Below are 21,037 nucleotides of genomic sequence, written 5' to 3' on the forward strand. Positions count from 1 at the left end.
GTCACTTTTATTATGCAAGAAGCCCAGCAAAACAAAGACTGTTCCAACAAATACGAAGACATTTAAACAACTGAAATGAAAAGGGAGATCCCAACTCTTCCTGGCCCTTACTGTGAGGATTCTTTTCCCATGAGCATTTTGCTTCTTTCCATTTCAAGTTGCTCAGTCAAGGCAATCTGTTGCTCCAAAAGGCGAAGATTTTCTTGCTTACGATGCTGCCTCTCAAAGTCTCTCAACACTCCTTCACGTAGCCTCTGAAAGAGAAATCTCATCGTATTATGGTATATATCTCTTAATAATCTACTGTTCAAAAACTTGAGAAAGTGTAAATAATAATAATAATAATAATAATAATAATAATAATTTATTTATTCCCCAGCCACTCTGGGCGGCTTCCAACAAAATATTAAAATACAATAGTCTGTTAAACATTAAAAGTTTCCCTAAACAGGGCTGCCTTCAGATGTCTTCTGAATGTCAGGTAGTTGTTTATCGCTCTGACATCTGCTGGAAGGGCGTTCCACAGGGCGGGCGCCACTACTGAGAAGGCCCTCTGCCTGGTTCCCTGTAGCTTTGCTTATTGCAGTGAGGGAACCACCAGAAGGCCCTCGGTGCTGGACCTCAGCGTCCGGGCAGAACGATGGGGGTGGAGACGCTCCTTCAGGCATACTGGACCGATGCTGTTTAGGGCTTTAAAGGTCAGCACCAACACTTTGAATTGTGCTCGGAAACGTACTGGGAGCCAATGTAGGTCTTTCAAGACCGGTGTTATATGGTCTCGGCGGCCGCCCCCAGTCATCAGTCTAGCTGCCGCATTCTGGATTAGTTGTAGTTTCCGAGTCACCTTCAAAGGTAAAGGTACTGCTATAGGAAATTAAGGCCAACTGTGACTCTTACAAAGCAATCATACTGTTGCAAAGGTTTTGCTAACTGTAGGAAGTATACATCCTCATTCCAATACAGGACTAAGCCATCTGCAAATCATAAAGGGTCATTCCCTGAAGATCGCTATATCACAAACCAATAATCAGAGGCCTTCTGTGGCTATATGAAACACTGGGGCATAAAATGCTGGGGAAAATTTATGTTACAAAGTGCAAAGATAACATGGAAGAAGGAATGGTTGAATTGGGGAAAAGGGCAGCAACAGCAGATGCAATTTCTCCTCTATGCAAAGTGTCAAATACCTCTGTTCATTTTTGCTTCCTTTTCTCTCTAGCTCCTATACACCTTTTTTGAAAAGAAACGTATTAAACAGCTTCATAGCAAGTGCATGTGTGCGTGTGTAAAAAACATCTGGCTATATAGGAGAATTTCCTACTTCTACCCCTCCAGGCTTTTGGACAGAAATCCAGGGAATATTCTCATGACTACTTGGGGTTACGTTTGGAGCAGGGCTTTTTGTCAAGTGGGTGCCACTGCCATGCTAAGAGGAGAAAGGTGTTCATGGTGAGTTCTGGCACCTCTTTTTCTAGGGAAAACAGCATGGTTTCCGAGGCACCACACACATTGGTGAAATTGTGTAGGACTGAAAACTTACTGGAAAAGACCGCAGATACCCTGTTCCATCCTTTGAGAGATTTTCCAGTGACATCTTTACAACATTTCGGGGTCCCTTCTGGGTTCGTTGTGATGTGCGTGTATATACTGAACCCATGCAGTGCTTTTTTCTGGGGAGACGCAGGGGTAAGCATACCCCTAGACATTTTGTCAATCTAGAGGAAGAAGAAACTAAAAAAATTAAAAGTTTAGTTTCTTCTCTAGGGCTGTGAATCTGTTGCTACCCCCAACGGCGGCCTCATTTCCTGAGCCTCAGACGGAAACGAGCGTTTAATGTGTGAAGCAGTGTAGAATGTGGGTGTCTGGTGTTTTACAGATGGAACTTTTGGCCTCATTGGGGGGCAGCATTTCAATATGAGTAGGAAAAATTACTGTGAGCTGTCAGCTGTGTAATACAGTGGTACCTCAAGTTAAGTACTTAATTCATTCCGGAGCTCTGTTCTTAACCTGAAACTGTTCTTAACCTGAAGACCACTTTAGCTAATGGGGCCTCCTGCTGCTGCCGCACCGCTGGAGCCCAATTTCTGTTCTCATCCTGAAGCAAAGTTCTTAACCCAAGGTACTATTTCTGGGTTAGCAGAGTCTGTAACCTGAAGCGTATGTAACCCGAGGTACCACTGTATGAGGTAATGATGCATGTTCTTTGTACTTTTGTCCATTTACTGTATTTATTTCCCCCGATTTGAACTATACAGTGGTGCCTCGCAAGACGAAAAGAATCCGTTCCGCGATTCTCTTCTTCTAGCGGATTTTTCGTCTTGCGAAGCAAGCCCATTTGAGGCTTAGCGGATTAGCGCTATTAGCAGCTTAGCGGCTTTTAGCGGCTTAGCGGATAAGCAGATAAGCGGCTTAGCGGCTTAGAAAAAGGGGGGGAAGGGGAAAAAACCCGCAGGAACTCGCAGGACATTTTCGTCTTGCGAAGCAAGCCCATAGGGAAATTCGTTTTGCGAAGCGCCTCCAAAACGGAAAACCCTTTCGTCTAGCGGGTTTTCCGTCTTGCGAGGCGTTCGTCTTGCAGGGCACCACTGTACATTTGTGCTACAGAAAGGCCTGCCTTTTCTGCTGTCAGACTTTAGTGGTCCATCTTCCTGCCTGAATTAAGCACCCTATTCAGAGCCACACTGGATCTACTAAAGTGGTCTGATTTTCATAAATCAAAACCTCTTTAACTAGCAAATGTGGAGAATATTACTTTGGAAAGGTCAGTCTCAACTGAATATTAATGGGGAATGGCTGTGTACCCTTTCGAAGCCACAGTCTCCTAGGAAGAACACACAGTTGTATTCTGGATTCAGGTAGGTAGCCATAGTCAAAACAAAATTTAAAAAATCCTTCCAGTAGCACCTTAAAGACCAACTAAGTTAGTTCTTGGTATGAGCTTTCGTGTGCATGCACACTTCTTCAGGTAGCCATGTTGGCCTGATGCAGTCGAAATAAATTAAAAAATTGTCCAGTAGCACCTTAGAGACCAACTAAGTTTGTTCTATGGGACGCAGGTGGCGCTGTGGGTTAAAGCCTCAGCGCCTAGGGCTTGCCAATCTAAAGGTCGGCGGTTCGAATCCCTGCGGCGGGGTGCGCTCCCGCTGCTCGGTCCCAGCGCCTGCCAACCTAGCAGTTCGAAAGCACCTCCGGGTGCAAGTAGATAAATAGGGACCGCTTACCAGCGGGAAGGTAAACGGCGTTTCCGTGTGCGGCTCTGGCTCTGACTCTGGCCAGAGCAGCGATGTCACGCTGGCCACGTGACCCGGAAGTGTCTCCGGACAGCGCTGGCCCCTGGCCTCTTAGCGAGATGGGCGCACAACCCCAGAGTCTGTCAAGACTGGCCCGTACGGGCAGGGGTACCTTTACCTTTACCTTTAAGTTTGTTCTGGGTACATAAAGGTAAAGGTACCCCTGCCCGTACGGGCCAGTCTTGACAGACTCTGGGGTTGTGCGCCCATCTCACTTAAGAGGCCAGGGGCCAGCGCTGTCCGGAGACACTTCCAGGTCACGTGGCCAGCGTGACGAAGCTGCTCTGGCCAGAGCCAGAGCCAGAGCCGCACACGGAAACATACATACAATGGTGTTTTTCTTGAGTCAAAATGAGAGTTCCCCTAAACCTATTTTTTAGGGGGTGAAAAGCACTGAACCAATCTCCATTTTTGGGGGGGGAGGGGGCGTGTCCGCTGCCGGTGCCCCTCCCACAGCCATCTTGCCCGTTGGTTTACACGCGCACCGTTCAGTCCCTACTCGGCAAAAGGGTCACATGCATTGGCCCTAATAATAATAACGCAGCCCCGGAAAGTCAAGGGCTCTTTCTGGCGCCGAATCCGCCCCTCCCCAGAGGCTCCCGCCTGCAAGAGGGGGGGGGGGAAGGAAGACGGCAGCAAGGATACTCATCGCTAAGAGCTGGAAAACTCAAGAATTACCCACACTGGAAGAGTGGCAGATGCAGCTGATGGACTATATGCAACTGGCCGAGATGACTGGTAGAATTCGAGACCTGGGAGAAGAGAGGGTTGAAGAAGACTGGAAGAAATTCAAGATTTATTTACAAAAATATTGTAATTTGGTTGAATGTTAAGAAGGATGCTAGATCATAAATAATGGCCTACCACTGAATTAGATTTGAACTTGACGATAAGTGAGATTAAGGAAAATATAAATTTTTTGGAGAACTGTTAGATTTTATTTAAATGAGCGGAGATAAGATTGTAAATAAGTGGGTAATTTGCTTGGAAAAATTTTTTGTAAGGGAGTCCAAAGAAGTGATGAAATTATGTTATGATATATGTAATGTTGTTTATTATTTATGCAGTTGTATTCAAAAAACTTTAATAAATATGTATTAAAAAAAAAAAGAGGGGGGGAAGGAAGAGGCCTACCTCCCTGACGCGGCTCTGCTGGAGGTGGACGCCCGCGACGACGGCGGCCGAGACCGCGACGGAGGCCGCCAGCACCGCCTTGGACACCGTCGACATGCCCGGCGGACTCGGCCTTCCCCTCAGCGCCCGCTGGGACCCCAAGGCGCATGCGCGGCCTCCTGCGCATGCCCAGCGGCTCGGCGCCTTCCGAGCGCTCTTTCGGCCGCGGCTCAAAGAGGCAAAGGCTCTGGACGCTCCTCCTGACCGCCGTGATTTCCGGTTCCATTCGGAGCTGGCCGCGAGAGGGGCAAAGAGCGCGCAGCGCGTGTCTTATGACAGTTTTGGTTCGGGTTCAGAATCCCGGGTTTTTTTTTGCTGCAGCCACGAGGCTTGAACTCCCCTGGGGTGGTCGGAGGGAGAAACACAGTTCGATTTTGATGGACGTTTTTCATAATTCAGTAATATATAGAAGACTAATCTCAGCAAAAAACAAACCAAAACAGGTACCCAAAATAGGGAAACAGAATAAACAGAAGGTGACATCCAGTGCTTCTACCACCCACAGAAGGTAGCAAGAAGAAGAAAGAGAGAGAAGGAGAAAAAGGGGGACAGTTTTCCTTTTTCCTCCGGGGAGTGGTGTCTCTGTGTAGGTGCAAAAACGTGGGCGTAGTGCCAAATGGGTACAGGAAGGGGCAGCTACCCCCCATCAATAACAATAAATAAAAATACATAGCAAACGGAGGTTCTCCCCCACGACAAAAGGCCTGCACCCCCCAAACAAAAATCCTGGCTGCGCTCATGGTCCTTTTAATATGGAAAATAAAATCTCTGCAACAAATGAAGGAAACGGTGAAGCTGCCATCCGAAGTACCTCCTTATGATTTGGAAGAAAAAGGTCACCAGTCCCTTTTAAATCCATGAACTGCAATGCTTCAGGAGCCAGCCATTTCTTAGGAAATGCAGGGAGTGTTGGTTCCCTTGTGAGAGTTTTGTTATGGCAAAGGGATCTGGCTGAGAGGGGATGGGTATTTTTCTTTATCTTATTCCTGGAGGGGGGGGGGCAACAGAAAGCAATAGTTACCTTAATTCTGGAGACTGGAGAAGCTTGCATTGTGATGTGGGGGGCGCTAGCTGAAGAAGGGAGGAGTGGCATTCATTTTATTATTTAAAATAAGTCCAGAGTACTGTTTAAAAAAACTACCGTAAGTTAGGCTTCAAGCAGCCTACAGACTTATCATGGAGTAAGCTTACTTCTGAGTAGATATGTGTAGGCCTATGCACTTAACTGCGGGATAAACCCACTCCAGCCCATGGGGGCAGCAGCTGTTATTACTGCAGCCTTAATAAACACAAGCACAACCTTCACGTGAGTGTCTCCAAGTGGATTAAACCTCCCCCCTGTTAGGAATTGTGCTTTGCGCTAGGAATTGGACGGTTAATCCAGTTTCAGCCCTACATAACAGAAGCTTTGTCAGCCTGTAGGATTCCCTTTAAAACAGGTCACCAGCGGTAGAAGAGCATTTGACAACTAACTGCTTAATCCTAACCGTGATTCTATTCAGAGGTAAAGTCCGTTGAAGTCAATAGGGAAAGGATTACTCTCAAGTAAATGGGTTTAGAGTTACAGGATAAACTGCATTCCGAACCCTACTTCCTGGGAGTTGTAAGGTCTATTGAAGTTCTTTGTGGCACCTTTAAAACTACCCAATTCAGGCTCCAGTCCTAACTGGGAGTAATCCCTATGGCATTTAATGAGGCTTCTTTCAGAGTAATGCATGGCTATAGTGACAGTTACTCACATTAGAAATTTTGACAGCAGGGAATCAGGGACCCCTTCTAAACCAAGGTCAGGCGCTTTTCCTTTTAGTTAGGTACTATGTACTTTATACAACTGCAATGCTTTTGTGTCCACACCTTTGCAAGCGAGGAGGATGAGGGGGGAGGGAAACAAAACAACTTGGCCCTATCCATGTGACTTTATTGGCCTTCCCTACAAGTAACTTCAAGGGACGCAGGTGGCGCTGTGGGTTAAAGCCTCAGCGCCTAGGGCTTGCCGATCAAAAGGTCGGCGGTTCGAATCCCTGCGGCGGGGTGCGCTCCCACTGCTCGGTCCCAGCGCCTGCCAACCTAGCAGTTCGAAAGCACCTCTGGGTGCAAGTACATAAATAGGGACCGCTTACCAGCAGGAAGGTAAACGGCGTTTCCGTGTGCGGCTCTGGCTCGCCAGAGCAGCGATGTCACGCTGGCCACGTGACCCGGAAGTGTCTCCGGACAGCGCTGGCCCCTGGCCTCTTAAGTGAGATGGGCGCACAACCCCAGAGTCTGTCAAGACTGGCCCGTACGGGCAGGGGTACCTTTACCTTTACCTTACAAGTAACTTCTGGGGTAGCTCAGTCAAGCATAGAATCATATATGGAGGGGACCACAAAGGTAATCTATTCTAACCCCCTGCAATGCAGGAAGCTTTTGCCCAATGTGGGATTTGAACCCACAGCCCTGAGATTAAGAGTCTCATGCTCTACCACCTGAGCTCTCCATGAGATTCTTCATCTCAGGGTTGTGGGTTCGAGCCCCCCGTTGGGCAAAAAAAACCTGCATTGCAGGGGGTTGGACCAGATGACCCGTTGGTCCCTGTTCCATCTCTACAATTCTATGATTCCTCCCTGGCCACTGGTCACCCCAACTGGTCCAGGGGGTAGCAGCCACCAGTGCACTGTGGTCTAAAAGACATCTCATTAGGTCCATGGGGCAGATTGGAGGTGCTATTGGTGTATTGTCCACACTGAGCAGCCTCCCTGATGGAGCTTAAGAAGGCATCTCTCAGGCATGATGTTGGATGTAGGGCTGGCCCAATCATGAGGCGAGGGGAGACAGGGACCACAGGGCAGCAGCCTCCGGACAACTGGGAGGGACTGCAGACACTTGTGGGCTGCTACTGCCTCTTCCTCTGCAATATGGACACCTGCCACCATGCACCCACCTGCTGCTACCTGCTGTGTGCCAGCTGCTAGGTGGGGGCACAGCAGTGGGTGGGTGGCAGCAGGTGCACAGTAGAGGAGAAGGCAGGGGTGGACTTGGATAATCTTTTGTAATGTGGCTTAGGGCCCTCGTATTTACAGGACCACCTCTCCCGGTATGCTCCGCAGAGGACCTTAAGGTCCATGAATAACCATAGTTTAGAGGTCCCGGGCCCTAAGGAAGTCAGACTATCCTCCACCAGGGCCAGGGCCTTTTCCGTGATGGCTCCAACCTGGTGGAATGCTCTGTCCCATGAGACTAGGGCACTTCAGGATTTAACCTCCTTCTGTTGGGCCTGTAAAACAGAGCTATTCCACCTGGCCTTTAATTTGAATTCAGCCTGATCTTTTATTTCCCTTCTCTTCCCTCCCCCTCCCTTTTTATGAATTTTATTGTTATTCATGTTTTTATACTGTATTTTATGTTGCTTTTACAATTAAGTGTTTTAATTTTGTTGTTAGCCACCCTGAGCCCGGTTTTTTAACTGGGAAGGCGGGGTATAAATAAAATTTATTATTATTATTTCTATTATTATTATTATTATTATTATTATTATTATTATTATGGTGCCCTGTGTGAGGTCAAAATTCAGTGCCCCAAAATGGATCTTCTCAAGTATGGATCTTCTTAATTTTGCCTCTCCTTAGCTCAGAGCCCTGAGAATATTCTGTTTTGCCTCCAGTGCCAAAACATCCTGGGTCGCCCCAACTGGACGACTTATGGAATCTGATGGGGATTTTCCAATGTCAGCAATCCCGTTGAGCTCCTTACCTCACTGTGGACCAGGGAGATAAGGAGGGCTATTGACTCAATCTCTTGGGAGCATCGACTTGGACACTGCGCCACTCATTGTGCTCCTTAGTTTTCCTCAGAATTAATGTGGATTGAAGCAGGGCAGGCAATGTCAAGCTGGCTAGCGTAGAAGTGGCAGAGTGCAGCTGACTGAACAGCAAAGCTGCCTGATTGATGGGGTGCTAGAACTGTCAAAGACCTGCTGTGACAAGATTGCTAGACATTTTGAGGACAGAAGGGCTCGCCTTCATGCTGATCTTGATGCTGCTGTAAATACAGACTCTGATGAGGCCTTGAGAGTGTTGCCTTAGTCGATTCTCCAATTGCTGAGGCTTTTCAGTTAGCATAAACTTTATATTACCCCCTATATAGATAGTTGTATGGGGTAGGAACTTACCGTAATTATGCTGTTTAGGTTGTATTTCTGTTGTATTGACTAAACTTCAGCTTCTAGACGAGAGTGGGGTGTGTTATTTCATTTGTGCATGATGTTGTACAGTAAAAAATATATATTTAAAAGAAAGACAAATAAATCAAATTTTGTTCTTGCTGCCTTCCAACTCCACCAGAAGACTCTAAACACAAACCTTGGACGAACAGGGCTTTGTCAGTAAAACTGTCTGAATGCCACAGCTGGAAATAAGAGCAGGTGTGTTTAGGATTAAGGACAAGGCAAGTCTAGAATAATATTTCACATTTTGGGTTCTTAACTGTGACATGGGTATAACATCATCCCATGTGTCTCCTACAAAATACAAAGAAAAATGTAGACCTCAGGACAACAGAGCTTTGAAATGTTTTCCTGTTGGCCAGGGGTCAGTCACCTAGGGATGGTAGGTGAGGGAAGGCCCATCGTGGCCATGAGATCAAGATGGGCCCCTCAGCACCCCAACGGGGTCTGATCCCATGCTGTATTGGTCATTGAATGAGGGGCAGGACACCCCTGGGGGCATGGAAGTCACTAAAGGCACGGGGGCATTTTAAACATGAGCCTGTACATTGTGGGGACTTAGAAGCAGCAACCTTGGAAGAACCAGATGCACAGGAAAGAATATATACACAGCATATGATTTAATATTGAATTCATATCCTTTCCTATAAAAAGGTGGGACTTCTGGTGAAAAGGGATATAGAGTACCTGCCACTTTGTTCAGTGATTGGCACACGTCTTATATTCATCTTTTGTTTATGGATCTATACATCCCAGTTATTGTATTATAGGTTTTAGATATTTGGTACTCACTTTTTTGGATTTTTGTTTTATTGCCTTTCTGTGCCTTTTTTAATAATAAGATTCAACTCTTTTTATGTATTTTTTATTTATTTATGGGCATCACAGCCATTAGATTTTGTGTATATAGATATAAAGTTCATTTAAGTTTCTTACCCTTGATTTATTTATCTTATGTTGTTGCCTTATTAACCAGGGGTCATTTTTCCTTCTTTTGGTTCTAGTGAGAAGCGGCCTATACTCTACAGTATTTGCTTTGGAGCTCTACATAAAACACACAGCAGAGTCCTTGATGTACATAGCAGGCAGCTCCATCCATTATTATTTTTTAATACACATTAAAACGTAGGCTCTCGTGTTTCATCTAGACATTCTCACGCTTACATGCTGGAGAAGCACCCTTGCCCTACCTTGGAGGCATCTTCATCACCAAACTCAGAGGAGAGAGAGGCCTCTCAAGATGACTGCATGCAAAGCAGACAGCAAAAAAAATAACTTAATATAAGTGCCTGGAGCTGCTTGGCTTTGAATGTCAGCTTGTAGTTACTTCCCATGGAGGCACTGCGTGTCCACACACACACAAAACCTAGCTAGAGGGAAATTCTTGCATGTCCCACAGAAGCATTCATTATATTAATATGAAATTAGCTGGTGTGTTTGTACATGGCAACCAGATACACATTTAGAGCCCCAAGGGGAGAGCAGCTCAGCGCCCAAATCGGCTTCCAGGACCTTGGAGACACAAGCATGCAACCCCAAGGCTCCATCTGGGTTGGTGGGGGGGGGGTGGTCTCCGCTGCTGTCAGGAAAAGGGGTGCTTGCTCTTGCTGGTGACAGAAATGACCTGGGGAGGGAAGTCTACGGTCCTAGGAATCCCCCCTCCTCATTTTCAGACGTTACATTCTTTGCAAACATTCATGCCTAAGGAAGGGCTGGAACAAAGCAGCTGCTCCAACCGGTCGGACAGGTAGAGAAGCTTGTTGACACCGTTATGTTTGCAGCACGCATGCTCCCTCCAAGTTTCCTGGTGGTGCCTTCGCTCAGATACACCTTTGGAAAGGGGGTGGGGGTGAAGGGGGGCACCTCCGGCTCCGGCGTGGGGTCTCTTGCTCTCCTTGAGGAGGGGGATCGGGCCGGGGGGAGCCAGCAGAAGCCGCGACCCCTTGCCAGCGCGCCTCACCTGGAACCCCAGGGAAGGGCGGAGTTCCCAGAAAACGGAACGGCCAGGAGGAAAGGTGAAATCGCGGATCTCATCATGCCCAGAGTATTTCTGGTGAAGAGGAGGAACCCGCTGCCGGCCAGTCGCAGCTGGGACGAGCTGCCCGACGAAGAGAGGGCCGACACTTATGTCCCAGGTAAGGCGGAGGAAGCAGCACACCTGGCCGCCCCCCCCCCCACCGCACCTCGGCCTCAGCTGGGCTCCTCCCGCCGCTCCCCCCAAACCGGTTAGGCTCTTCTCCAGGAGGCAGCAGTTGCCCCAAACAGCTTGGAAGCCGGATTGAGACCGGCTCTGAATCCTGGCCGCAGGGGACCCAAGCAACGGGCAGAGGAGAGAACTCTGCGTATGCTTCGATGCACCTTTGCTATCACTTCGTAGACGTTAGCGCCGAGTCCGGCACTGAAAAGTTTCTGCGGCTAAGCCCTGGCGGATCTGAAATCGGTTTCCGCAGGAGAAGTTATAACGTTTTCGGCTGCAGCCCCCAACCTCCTTTCCCCGGGAGCGAGCCGTGCCGAAGTCAATAGGAGTTACTTCCGAGTAGACACGCTTCGGAGCAGGCGGGACGGGAGTCCCGTGGCAGCCAGTCTCCGCAGGGCTGCTCATAAATGCTGCCCCGCCGCCGATTTCCACGAGGCTTCCTTCTGGCCAAGTTAACGCGAATCGGATTGCAGCCCCATCCGAACCGTGTATACTCAGAAGTGAACTCACTCCGAGCAAACATTGTTCGGCTCCCGCTTTGAGCCGCCCTTTGGGCGGATTGCTGCGGTCTCGGGGGTCCTGAGGTCAGGGGCGGGGCTTCGGCGGCGGCTCTCGGCCGGGAAGGGGCCGCGGGTCACGCTTTCACACGACCAGAGAGAGACCGAGCGGCCCTCGCTGAGCTTTGAACAAGAGCCGCGGAGAAGAGCCACGCGGGAGGGCGGCTGGTCTCGCGCGCGCGACTCGAGGGCTGCCTTCCCCGAAAGGGCAAACGAAACACGTGTCCCGACGACGTCCGGAGCGGGCGGCGGGGGGCGCTCGAGGCGGAGCGCGGTGACCTTTGCGCTCGGCGGCGGGCCGAGCGCTCCCGGTTGCGGCGGGCGAGGCGCCGGGCGGCCCCGGGACCCGCCCTGAGATCAAACAGGCCTCGGGAGGGAGCGCCTTTGTTTGCCGCGCCGCCCCCGGGGAGCTCCTGGCCCCATGTCGGGCTGCCCGGTGGGGATCACGAGAAGAGGAAAGTGAATGGCCCCGAGTTAATCAGCCCTCATTCGGAAGATCACTATTTCACTTTCAGTAACTTTCATCTCAAGTTACCCCACCCCCATTCCAGAGCATTGCCATTAACTGTAGATTAGGAGAATTCTCCATTTCACTTACAAGCATGAAGGCATGCGCTGCTACGGGTGCACTAGGGTGTTTCTCTTCCTAGCCACGTCTACCAGCTCTAGGGGGCCAAAGGCTCCTCGGCCCCCTCAATATTTGTTTTAAGGAGATTGGGGCTCCTCAGTCTTCAGGCATCCCTGTGCACGTTGAGCGATGCAGGTCCAGTGGCTGAACACTCAGCCGCCTGTGTCATGTGCATGATTCACATGTACACAGTGCGCACTGATCTTGGGAGCAACCCAGCACCTCTGCTCTTAATGGTCATTCTACCTGTGGTCACTGCTGGGGATACAGGCCTGCCTGTCTGAAGGCACTGTGATTGCCTGCAAGGGATTCCCACATGGTGGAGTTGATGTTGCCTGCCTTGCCAATGGGTCTGGTGCCTTAAACCAGCACAAGCTTGGGGATCCTGCCATCTTCCACTCTATGTTCTTGACCAAGCCATCACTGAGACAGAAGTGCAAACATGCTAGGAATGTAGTCTTGAAAGAGCACATCTTCGTTTGAAACTGCCCTGCCATGCCCAGAATCTTCCCAAAACAGTGCATGTGGAAGGCGTTGAAGTGTCACTTCTGACGGTTGTTAAAAAGGTAAAGGTAAAGGTACCCCTGCCCGTACGGGCCAGTCTTGACAGACTCTGGGGTTGTGCGCCCATCTCACTTAAGAGGCCGAGGGCCAGCGCTGTCCGGAGACACTTCCGGGTCACGTGGCCAGCGTGACATCGCTGCTCTGGCGAGCCAGAGCCGCACACGGAAACGCCGTTTACCTTCCCGCTGGTAAGCGGTCCCTATTTATCTACTTGCACCCGGAGGTGCTTTCGAACTGCTAGGTTGGCAGGCGCTGGGACCGAGCAGCGGGAGCGCACCCCGCCGCAGGGATTCGAACCGCCGACCTTTCGATCGGCAAGTCCTAGGCGCTGAGGCTTTAACCCACAGCGCCACCTGCGTTAGTTACCCTTAATTCACTTCCATAAAGCAGCCTGCTCAACACACATGCCTGGGAGACTTTCATCTTGGCGTTGGACATTAGCTTCCCATTCTCCCATACCCTTAACTGCCTTGCCAGTACGCTTGTCCAGCTTAGCATCAATGGAGAGGTTTCTGGTTATGATGGAAACCAGGTAGACAAAATCATCTACCGCCTCAAGTGTGTGGAGAATGTGTTTAGTGCTGGTGACATCCTGACGCATGATGTTTCATCAGGCTGACACTAAGGCCGACTGAATGCCCTGCAAGCTTGGGGCAAAATGGTAGATCTTCCTCTGAATGTGCTGTCAAGGCTGCATCATCTGCAAACAACATCTCTTGGGTAAGGACCATCCACATTTGACATCAGTCAAGAAGGAGGTTTCTGCACTTGCTGTTGGGGAAATGAGGGGCAGATGGGGCTCATTAACCTAGGAAGGTAGCCCACCAAAGAGAAAGAAAACTGATCTTAAACCCTTACTGCCTTGTGGCTATACTCATTCATGAGAAAGGCTTCAGAGTAAGTTCTGAGGAATAATTAGTATCCACTGCCTTGCAGGACATCTTTGAAAGAAGGCCAAGGAGTAAACCCTACACAAATCTGCAGTGGAGTCCCTAAGGCAGTTGGATAGCGCCTTATATGTCTCCTTCTGGCAACTCCTGCAGCCAAGCTGGTGCCAAATGTTTTGCTTTCCTTTGGACCACATCAGTGAGGGCTTGTCATCTGGGCAGCCCAGGAGCTCCACATATATTGCCCAGGTTTGCGCCCTGGAGAGGTCACTTTAGTGTTGCGAATGCAGCACAAACAACATGGGAGGCAGTTATAAGATATAAGCTCAACCTGACTGGTGTAAGGTACAAGATCTTTGGGTTGCCTTCATTGGTGGGAAATATAATTGCATCGAACTGGTCAGCTACTGCTCACCTGAGGCCAGGCAGCCCTCAGTCAATAAAGTGCCAATCTGGCACTGTCCACCTTCTTCAGTGAATGTTTGGAACCCAAAGTATCACCCGGCAAGTGGACTGAACCACAGCATCAGGCAACAAATAAAATAAACAAACCCTCCTGCACTTAGTAAGCTGGAACATCAGGACCATGCGTCCTGGCTTATCCAGTGACCTGCTGCAGGTTGGTGACTCATGGAAGACAGCCATCCTTGACCATGAGCCGAAAACATTCAACGTCAGCGTTTTGCAGGAGACCAGACTCGCTTCCAATGGCAGCCTCCGAGAGAAGAAGGACACGTTTTTCTGCCAAGGAGGGCATCTGGAAGAACCACATAAGCCTCACAGTGAGGGACTCCCTTCTGTTTGTGACAGAACCACCCAACGAGGGATCAGAACACTTGCTTTCCCTCCGTCTCTCAACCTCCTCTGGGTTGGTCAACATCTTGAGCATCTATGCTGCCACTGTGTGCATTGGCATACAGACCAAGGACCAGTTCTAGGAGAAAGTAGACCAGGCTATCAGGAAAGTTCCAGCCTCCAAACACCTATTCCTGCTGAGAGATTTCAGTACCAGAGCTGGGGGTGATCATCACACATGGAACAACTGCATAGGCCTCTTTGATATTATTGGCAGCATGAGCAAAAATGGGCAAAGTCTGCTTGAACTGTGCTCACATCACAACCTTTGCATCACGGGTCTTTACTCTTCTCTTCCAAGGCCAGGGAGGTGAGCAATGCCTCCCTACGACACGGGGTTGGTCTCTGCCTGTTTGAAGGAAGCAGTGGTAAAGCCACTCCTTAAGAAACCCTCACTGGACTCAGAACATATAAGGAACTACAACTGCTATTCTCCCATTCTTGGGCAAGGTTATTAATTGGGTGGTTGCAGACCAGATCCAGGCACTCTTGGAGGAAACTGATTTTCAATACCCATTTCAGTCGGGGTTGAGGCCTGGTTTTGGCACAGAAACTGTGTTGGTCACCCTATATGATAGGGTATCATATGCGGGTAGCATGATAGGGTAGCATATGCGGCGCTGGGGTGCAAAGATCCGCCTGGCGCGCCCCCCCAGTTGCCCAGTCCCAGGCACGCAGAAGGGTAGAACCAGCTGGCTGCCTCAGCGTCTCACTGGCTCAGTCACCCCGAACTCAGGGCGCAGAGCTGCCCGCAGCAGAAGAGCCCACTGTGGCGCTCTGAGCGATGGGCAGGCTCTTCCCCGGACTCAACTTTCGGGCCCTGGACTCTCGGCCTGGCACCCCTGAGAGTCTGCTGCCTGGGTGTCCCGCACCCCTAGCGCCTATGGGTAAGACGGCCCTGGTGATGACCTTTGTCAGGAGAGAGACAGGGGAAATCATAGAATTGTAGAGTTAGACGGGACTCTAGTCCAACCCTTTGGAATGCAGGGATTTCAGCTAAAGCATCCCCGAAAGATGGCCATCCAACCTCTGCTTAAAAACATCCAAGGAAGGAGAGCCCACCACCTCCCAAGGGAGACCATTCCACTGTTGAACAGCTCTTGCCCTCAGAAAGTTCTTCTTGATGTAGTCGGAATCTCCTTTTTTGTAACCTGATTCCATATGATTCTACAGAAGCTTATGACAACCTTATAGTGTTGTTATCCAGTCTCCTGGCGGTGTTTTTAAATAAAGGAGCCCAGACAAGCTGCTCAGGTGTAGGAGGTATTTTGCAGACAACTGTGTTATGCAGATATCAGAGGATGAGGCTGGTGTGGGAAAACAATGTCTGGAGGAGGACAGTAGTTCCTGCTTCAAACTCTTGGAATCTTAACACACAGACTGAAACTGGCTTTTTAAAGTCAGGTGTGATGCATAATGATTAGCTGATTGTTCTGTATCCCAAGTCTGTGAAACAGATCAGGCCCTATCAAATAAGTGAGTAATTCCAGGAGTATGATGCAAAAATCATTATGCATATGAATGCTCCCTGTTTCTGTCATTTAACCGTGTGCTCAATCTCCAGGAGAGGTGAAGCATGCCCTTCTCAACTATCGCAGTGAAGACAGCTGCAGCTTAGAGAGCAGCAGCAGTAGCAGCAGCAGCAGCAGCAGCAGCAGCAGGGACACAGAGGCTGCCAACACCTCGGCTCCTGAATCCACACCAGAGGAGGCACTTCTGGACTCAGCAGTGAACCGACCCACAGTCAGATCCAAAATCAAGGTACAGACTGTCATTGTGAATGAAGGTCACAGGTGGTCAGGGGACAGGAGGTGGGCTGGTGTGGAGGACTCCCTGGTCCTGAATGGGGTAACTGTGCCCCTAAAGGACCAGGTGCGCAGCCTGGGAGTCATTTTGGACTCACAGCTGTCCATGGAGGCACAGGTCAACTCTGTGTCCAGGGCAGCTGTATACCAGCTCCATCTTGTACTCAGGCTGAGACCCTATCTGCCTGCGGACTGTCTCGCCAGAGTGGTGCATGCTCTGGTTATCTCCCGCTTGGACTACTGCAATGCACTCTACGTGGGGCTACCTTTGAAGGTGACTCGGAAACTACAACTAATCCAGAATGCGGCAGCTAGACTGGTGACTGGGAGCGGCCGCCGAGACCACATAACACCAGTCTTGAAAGACCTACATTGGCTCCCAGTACAGTGGTACCTCGGGTTACATACACTTCAGGTTACATATGCTTCAGGTTACAGACTCTGCTAACCCAGAAATATTACCTCGGGTTAAGAACTTTGCTTCAGGATGAGAACAGAAATCGTGCAGTGGTGGCGCAGTGGCAGCAGGAGGCCCCATTAGCTAAAGTGGTGCTTCAGGTTAAGAACAGTTTCAGGTTAAGAACAGACCTCCAGAATGAATTTCTTAACCTGAGGTACCACTATACTTTTCCAAGCACAATTCAAAGTGTTGGTGCTGACCTTTAAAGCCCTAAACTGCCTTGGCCCAGTATACCTGAAGAAGCGTCTCCACCCAGGGAGTAGTACTGGGTCCAGGGAGTAGTACTGGGATACTGCTTTTTCATGCCCCTGGCAGTAAGGATCTTGCCTCCATATCCCTAAAGGTAAAGGTAAAGGTACCCCTGCCCGTACGGGCCAGTCTTGACAGACTCTGGGGTTGTGCGCCCATCTCACTTAAAAGGCCAGGGGCCAGCGCTGTCCGGAGACACTTCCGGGTCACGTGGCCAGCGTGACATCGCTGCTCTGGCGAGCCAGAGCCGCACACGGAAACGCCGTTTACCTTCCCGCCGGTAAGCGGTCCCTATTTATCTACTTGCACCCGGAGGTGCTTTTGAACTGCTAGGTTGGCAGGCGCTGGGACCGAGCAGCGGGAGCGCACCCCGCCGCATGGATTCGAACCGCCGACCTTTCGATCGGCAAGCCCTAGGCGCTGAGGCTTTAACCCACAGCGCCACCTGCGTCCCTTCCATATCCCTACCTCCATGTTATCATCCACACTAAACTTGTGAGAAATAAGAAATCATGTGAGTTAACATTCCAGTAGAGGAGCAGAAGGGGATCACAAAAGTTGTCTGATAAGAAATTATGTTTAAATTTTATATTTTTAAATATCTATATGTCATTATCCCAAGGAAATAAGGCAACGGGCAGGCACAGTTTGTCAGTTGCAGATTGGCAGACCTAAAGTTCTGCAGGCTTGCTCCAGGACATACTTTAGTTCAGGCTAGGTAAGATCTGTGACTCTTAAGATCCTGTTTTATTTTCCTCTCTTAGTTCACGACTGGCACTTGTGGAGAGGCCTTGTTGTACAACTGTGAGCTATGCGGCAAAGGATTTCGCCTGCAGCGCATGCTGAACCGCCACACCAAGTGTCACAGTCAAGTGAAGAGGCACTTGTGCACCTTCTGTGGGAAAGGATTCAATGATACTTTTGATCTGAAAAGACACGTAAGGACACATACAGGTAAGAAATGAGGTGCACTTTCCATTCCTTCGCAAGGAAAGTTTGCTCTATTGACTGTTTGTGTATTGATTTAAAGGATTTTTCTTCTACTCTTCAGGGGGGAAAGAAAAACTCCCAGAGCAGCTTAGAAATCTCAATGATAAAACAGATACAGTGGTGCCTCGCAAGACGAAATTAATTCGTTCCGCGAGTCGCTTCGTCTTGCGATTTTTTCGTCTTGCGGAGCGCGGATTGCCCGGGTATTAACGGTTTTACGAAAAAGGAAGCAAATCCGCAAGACGTTTTCGTCTTGCGACGCAAGCCCATAGGGAAATTCGTCTTGCGAAGCACCTCGAAAAACCCTTTCGTCTAGCGAGTTTTTCGTCTTGCGAGGCATTCGTCTTGCGGGGCACCACTGTAAGCCCATTTGCTTTTTGCATATGAACACACCAAGTAGCTTCTGGTTCAAAAGGAGTGGGGGACTTCAGGGCCAGGGCACAAGTGTGGACCCCAAGACCTCAGTGTCCAACTGTGGAAATCTGCCCAGGCCACGTGCTCTTGCTGGCCCTGCTCTGCACCCTTCTCTAGTGATTTTACCCCACTGCTATCACTGGCCATAACCTCTTTCCCCACCCCTCCTCCTCTAAGGTTGCTAACAAGCAACTTGCAGCTTGCACACGTTTAAGCTGTGCCACCACAGCTTTATGTGCCTGGTGGCCAGGTGGCTGAAAACGCACCAATTAGACACACGCAAGGCAGAGTGCTAAAAAGCTCTTCTGGATTCTGGGAAGGTTTAACATGAGTTCTAAGAGCCTCCAGAGCCCAGTAAGCAAGGTGGAGAGAAAGGCCTGCTGCCTTCAGGGAAGCAGGGGTGGTTCCACCAGGGTCATTCTGATTATACACGATTTTGGCTTTACACACAATCCCCCAGAACGTAACCCTAGCGTAAGTTGCAAGCCTACTGTATTCCTCTGAAAAAGAGTAGCAAATACTAACACTGTTGTGTGTGTTCTCTGTTTCGTGTTCGTTTCAAATTAAAAGGCAGCGTTCAGCTATTGCACATACTGCACTGTTAATCTTGAGCTCCAGCACACTTTTTTTTCAAACGTTCATATTTTTCCCCAATTTTATTTAATTAATCATGCATTTTTAAACTAATTTATAGATTTCCCCTCTAGTTTTGACAGCTTTGGTGAGGGAAAAGAAGCTATGCAAGACAATGAAGCCTGGTGCAATTATTATAAATATTACCCAGTTTCTCTCTTATAAGTATTTTCAAACATATATTTTCAGCTATAAAGGACAGAAGCAAATTTCTGAGTTCTGCAGAAATATTAATTTTGTGGCCTGTACCACATTCAGCCCTTTCCCCCAAAGAATTACAACATACACATAGCAATGAGAAACATCATCAGCTACAGTTTGCAGTGATCAAATCTGTAATGTATGCAGTGGAGTTAAATGTTGGAGATTATTTTTAGAATGCTCCTTAAAGTTCCTAAAAATTACATTTCAGGAATCCGCCCATACAAATGCGAGATCTGCAACAAAGCCTTTACCCAGCGCTGTTCCCTGGAATCTCACCTTAAAAAGATCCATGGAGTGCAGCAACAATATGCTTACAAACAACGAAGAGATAAACTGTATGTCTGTGAAGATTGTGGCTACACAGGCCCAACCCAAGAGGACTTGTACATGCACATCAGTAATGTTCATCCTGGAAGTGCTCTTCTGAAGAAAACATCCAAAAAACTTGCAGCTGTTTTGCAAAACAAACCGATCTCTCCAATGGAGATGAGCCCAGAAGAGACTGGGGAGCAACAGTAATACTGCACCGCATTGTAGTGGCCAAATGAGTTGGAAGTTTACAATTGTCTGAAGTCAGGTTGCCAAGTGTCATGGTCTGACAAAACGTTTCAGGGTTTTAGTGGCCCTGTTGAAATCTCTAGAGGAAGGGAAGACTGAAATATCTTGGGCAGGCAAGCTAGCGTCTGTTTGGCTTAAGAGTTTTCAACTATTCTCACTGTTAGTACACACAGGCGCATTATATCAGATTCTTCCCTAGACCTGTCAGGTGCTGCCTTCAGCCTACATCTGATGTCACTAAACTTTGCTCGTAACCTTGCAGGATTTACCTACTGAGCTGCAAAGCGCCATCCTTTAGCTCCCTATTCTCTGAACTCTAGGAGACATGGCGACCCTGACCAGAACTGAATTCAAAAGGAAGACGGCACTCAACCTGGTCTGATCAAACTGTCTAGGTACTTAATTTCTGAACGTGAATAAAATCTCCCCAGTATGGGGCGAACACAGTACAATACATAGCACAATCTGAATTGTGCTTTGTTCTCTCTCAGCCTTTGTACAGACATCTTTGTACAGACATCCTTTGATAAAGAAACAGTTACCTACGGCTATAACGTATTTGACCAAAATAACTGTATTTAATTTGAATACAGGTAACTGGCCTAGAATTCAAATAAAATATTTTTGTCAATAACACACTAACCATCATTTGTATTCCCCCTCCCCCCAAAAAACCAAAGTCTGCTATGAAATATTCCAATAAAGTTATTTATGACTCTATTTGAAAGCATGTTTTGTGTCCAAGCTTGTGGTGGCGCACCCTCTGTGGTGTCCACCCAGCTCCCATTGAGCTTAGTGGGAAGAGAACTGAGCTATGCTAGCTCAAGGGCTGGTGTCAGAGAGGTGCTTCTGGGGGCATGTCGGGGAACAAAAGGGCTTAGGTGCCTGTGGATCCTCAGTCATGGAGGTGTACATCCAATGCCCAGCTCCCACACCAGCAGGGCATCCATGGCTGTGGAGCTTTCCGCAGGCTTACTGGGGTGGGATGGGGTGGCGTAAGTCCCCTCCCTGCATCAGACTTCCCTCTCTGCTGGTAGGGCAGGACCTCAACTGTATCCTCAGATGGCTCTTGGCTAGCTTTGGAATGGAACCCAAATTAGCAATAGATTTAAGTGTGGATTTCCACACAGCTATATAACCATATAACACTGGTCTTGAAAGACCTACACTGGCTCCCAGTACGTTTCCGAGCACAATTCAAAGTGTTGGTGCTGACCTTTAAAGCCCTAAACGGCCTCGGTCCAGTATACCTGAAGGAGTGTCTCCACCTCTATCGTTCTGCCCAGACACTGAGGTCCAGCACCGAGGGCCTTCTGGCGGTTCCCTCACTACAAGAAGCCAAGTTACAGGGAACCAGGCAGAGGGCCTTCTC

The 21,037-nt window shown here is 48.9% G+C and overlaps 2 protein-coding genes across 2 annotated transcripts; one reads left to right on the forward strand and one right to left on the reverse strand.

The window, feature by feature from the left end:
• Positions 1-5: 5 nt before the first annotated feature.
• PET117 (PET117 cytochrome c oxidase chaperone) lies at positions 6-4,585 on the reverse strand. Its single transcript, XM_079983716.1, has 2 exons — positions 4,425-4,585; positions 6-254 (listed from the first exon to the last, which is right to left on the reverse strand). The coding sequence occupies exons 1-2, from the start codon at positions 4,518-4,520 to the stop codon at positions 108-110; spliced, it is 243 nt and encodes an 80-aa protein (XP_079839842.1). The 5' UTR covers positions 4,521-4,585; the 3' UTR covers positions 6-107.
• A 5,835-nt stretch (positions 4,586-10,420) lies between these two features.
• Positions 10,421-20,385, forward strand: OVOL2 (ovo like zinc finger 2). The gene is made up of 4 exons (XM_079983634.1): positions 10,421-10,799; positions 15,917-16,113; positions 17,631-17,820; positions 19,316-20,385. Exons 1-4 carry the CDS (start codon positions 10,436-10,438, stop codon positions 19,624-19,626), a joined length of 1,062 nt encoding a protein of 353 aa, XP_079839760.1. The 5' UTR covers positions 10,421-10,435; the 3' UTR covers positions 19,627-20,385.
• The last annotated feature ends 652 nt before the right edge of the window (positions 20,386-21,037 follow it).

Source organism: Podarcis cretensis (genome assembly GCF_951804945.1).
Source record: "Podarcis cretensis genome assembly, chromosome: 7".
Taxonomy (NCBI): Eukaryota; Metazoa; Chordata; class Lepidosauria; order Squamata; family Lacertidae; genus Podarcis; species Podarcis cretensis.

Bases quoted from the DNA above. Each gene is read 5' to 3' on its own strand.
- OVOL2 (XM_079983634.1), top strand. From the start codon at position 10,436: ATGTTTGCAGCACGCATGCTCCCTCCAAGTTTCCTGGTGGTGCCTTCG. The intron at 16,114-17,630 runs GTACAGACTGTC...TTCCTCTCTTAG, and splicing joins CAGTCAGATCCAAAATCAAG to TTCACGACTGGCACTTGTGG. The intron at 17,821-19,315 runs GTAAGAAATGAG...ATTACATTTCAG, and splicing joins ACACGTAAGGACACATACAG to GAATCCGCCCATACAAATGC.
- PET117 (XM_079983716.1), bottom strand. From the start codon at position 4,520: ATGTCGACGGTGTCCAAGGCGGTGCTGGCGGCCTCCGTCGCGGTCTCG. The intron at 255-4,424 runs GTAGGCCTCTTC...TTTCTCTTTCAG, and splicing joins AGCAGAGCCGCGTCAGGGAG to AGGCTACGTGAAGGAGTGTT.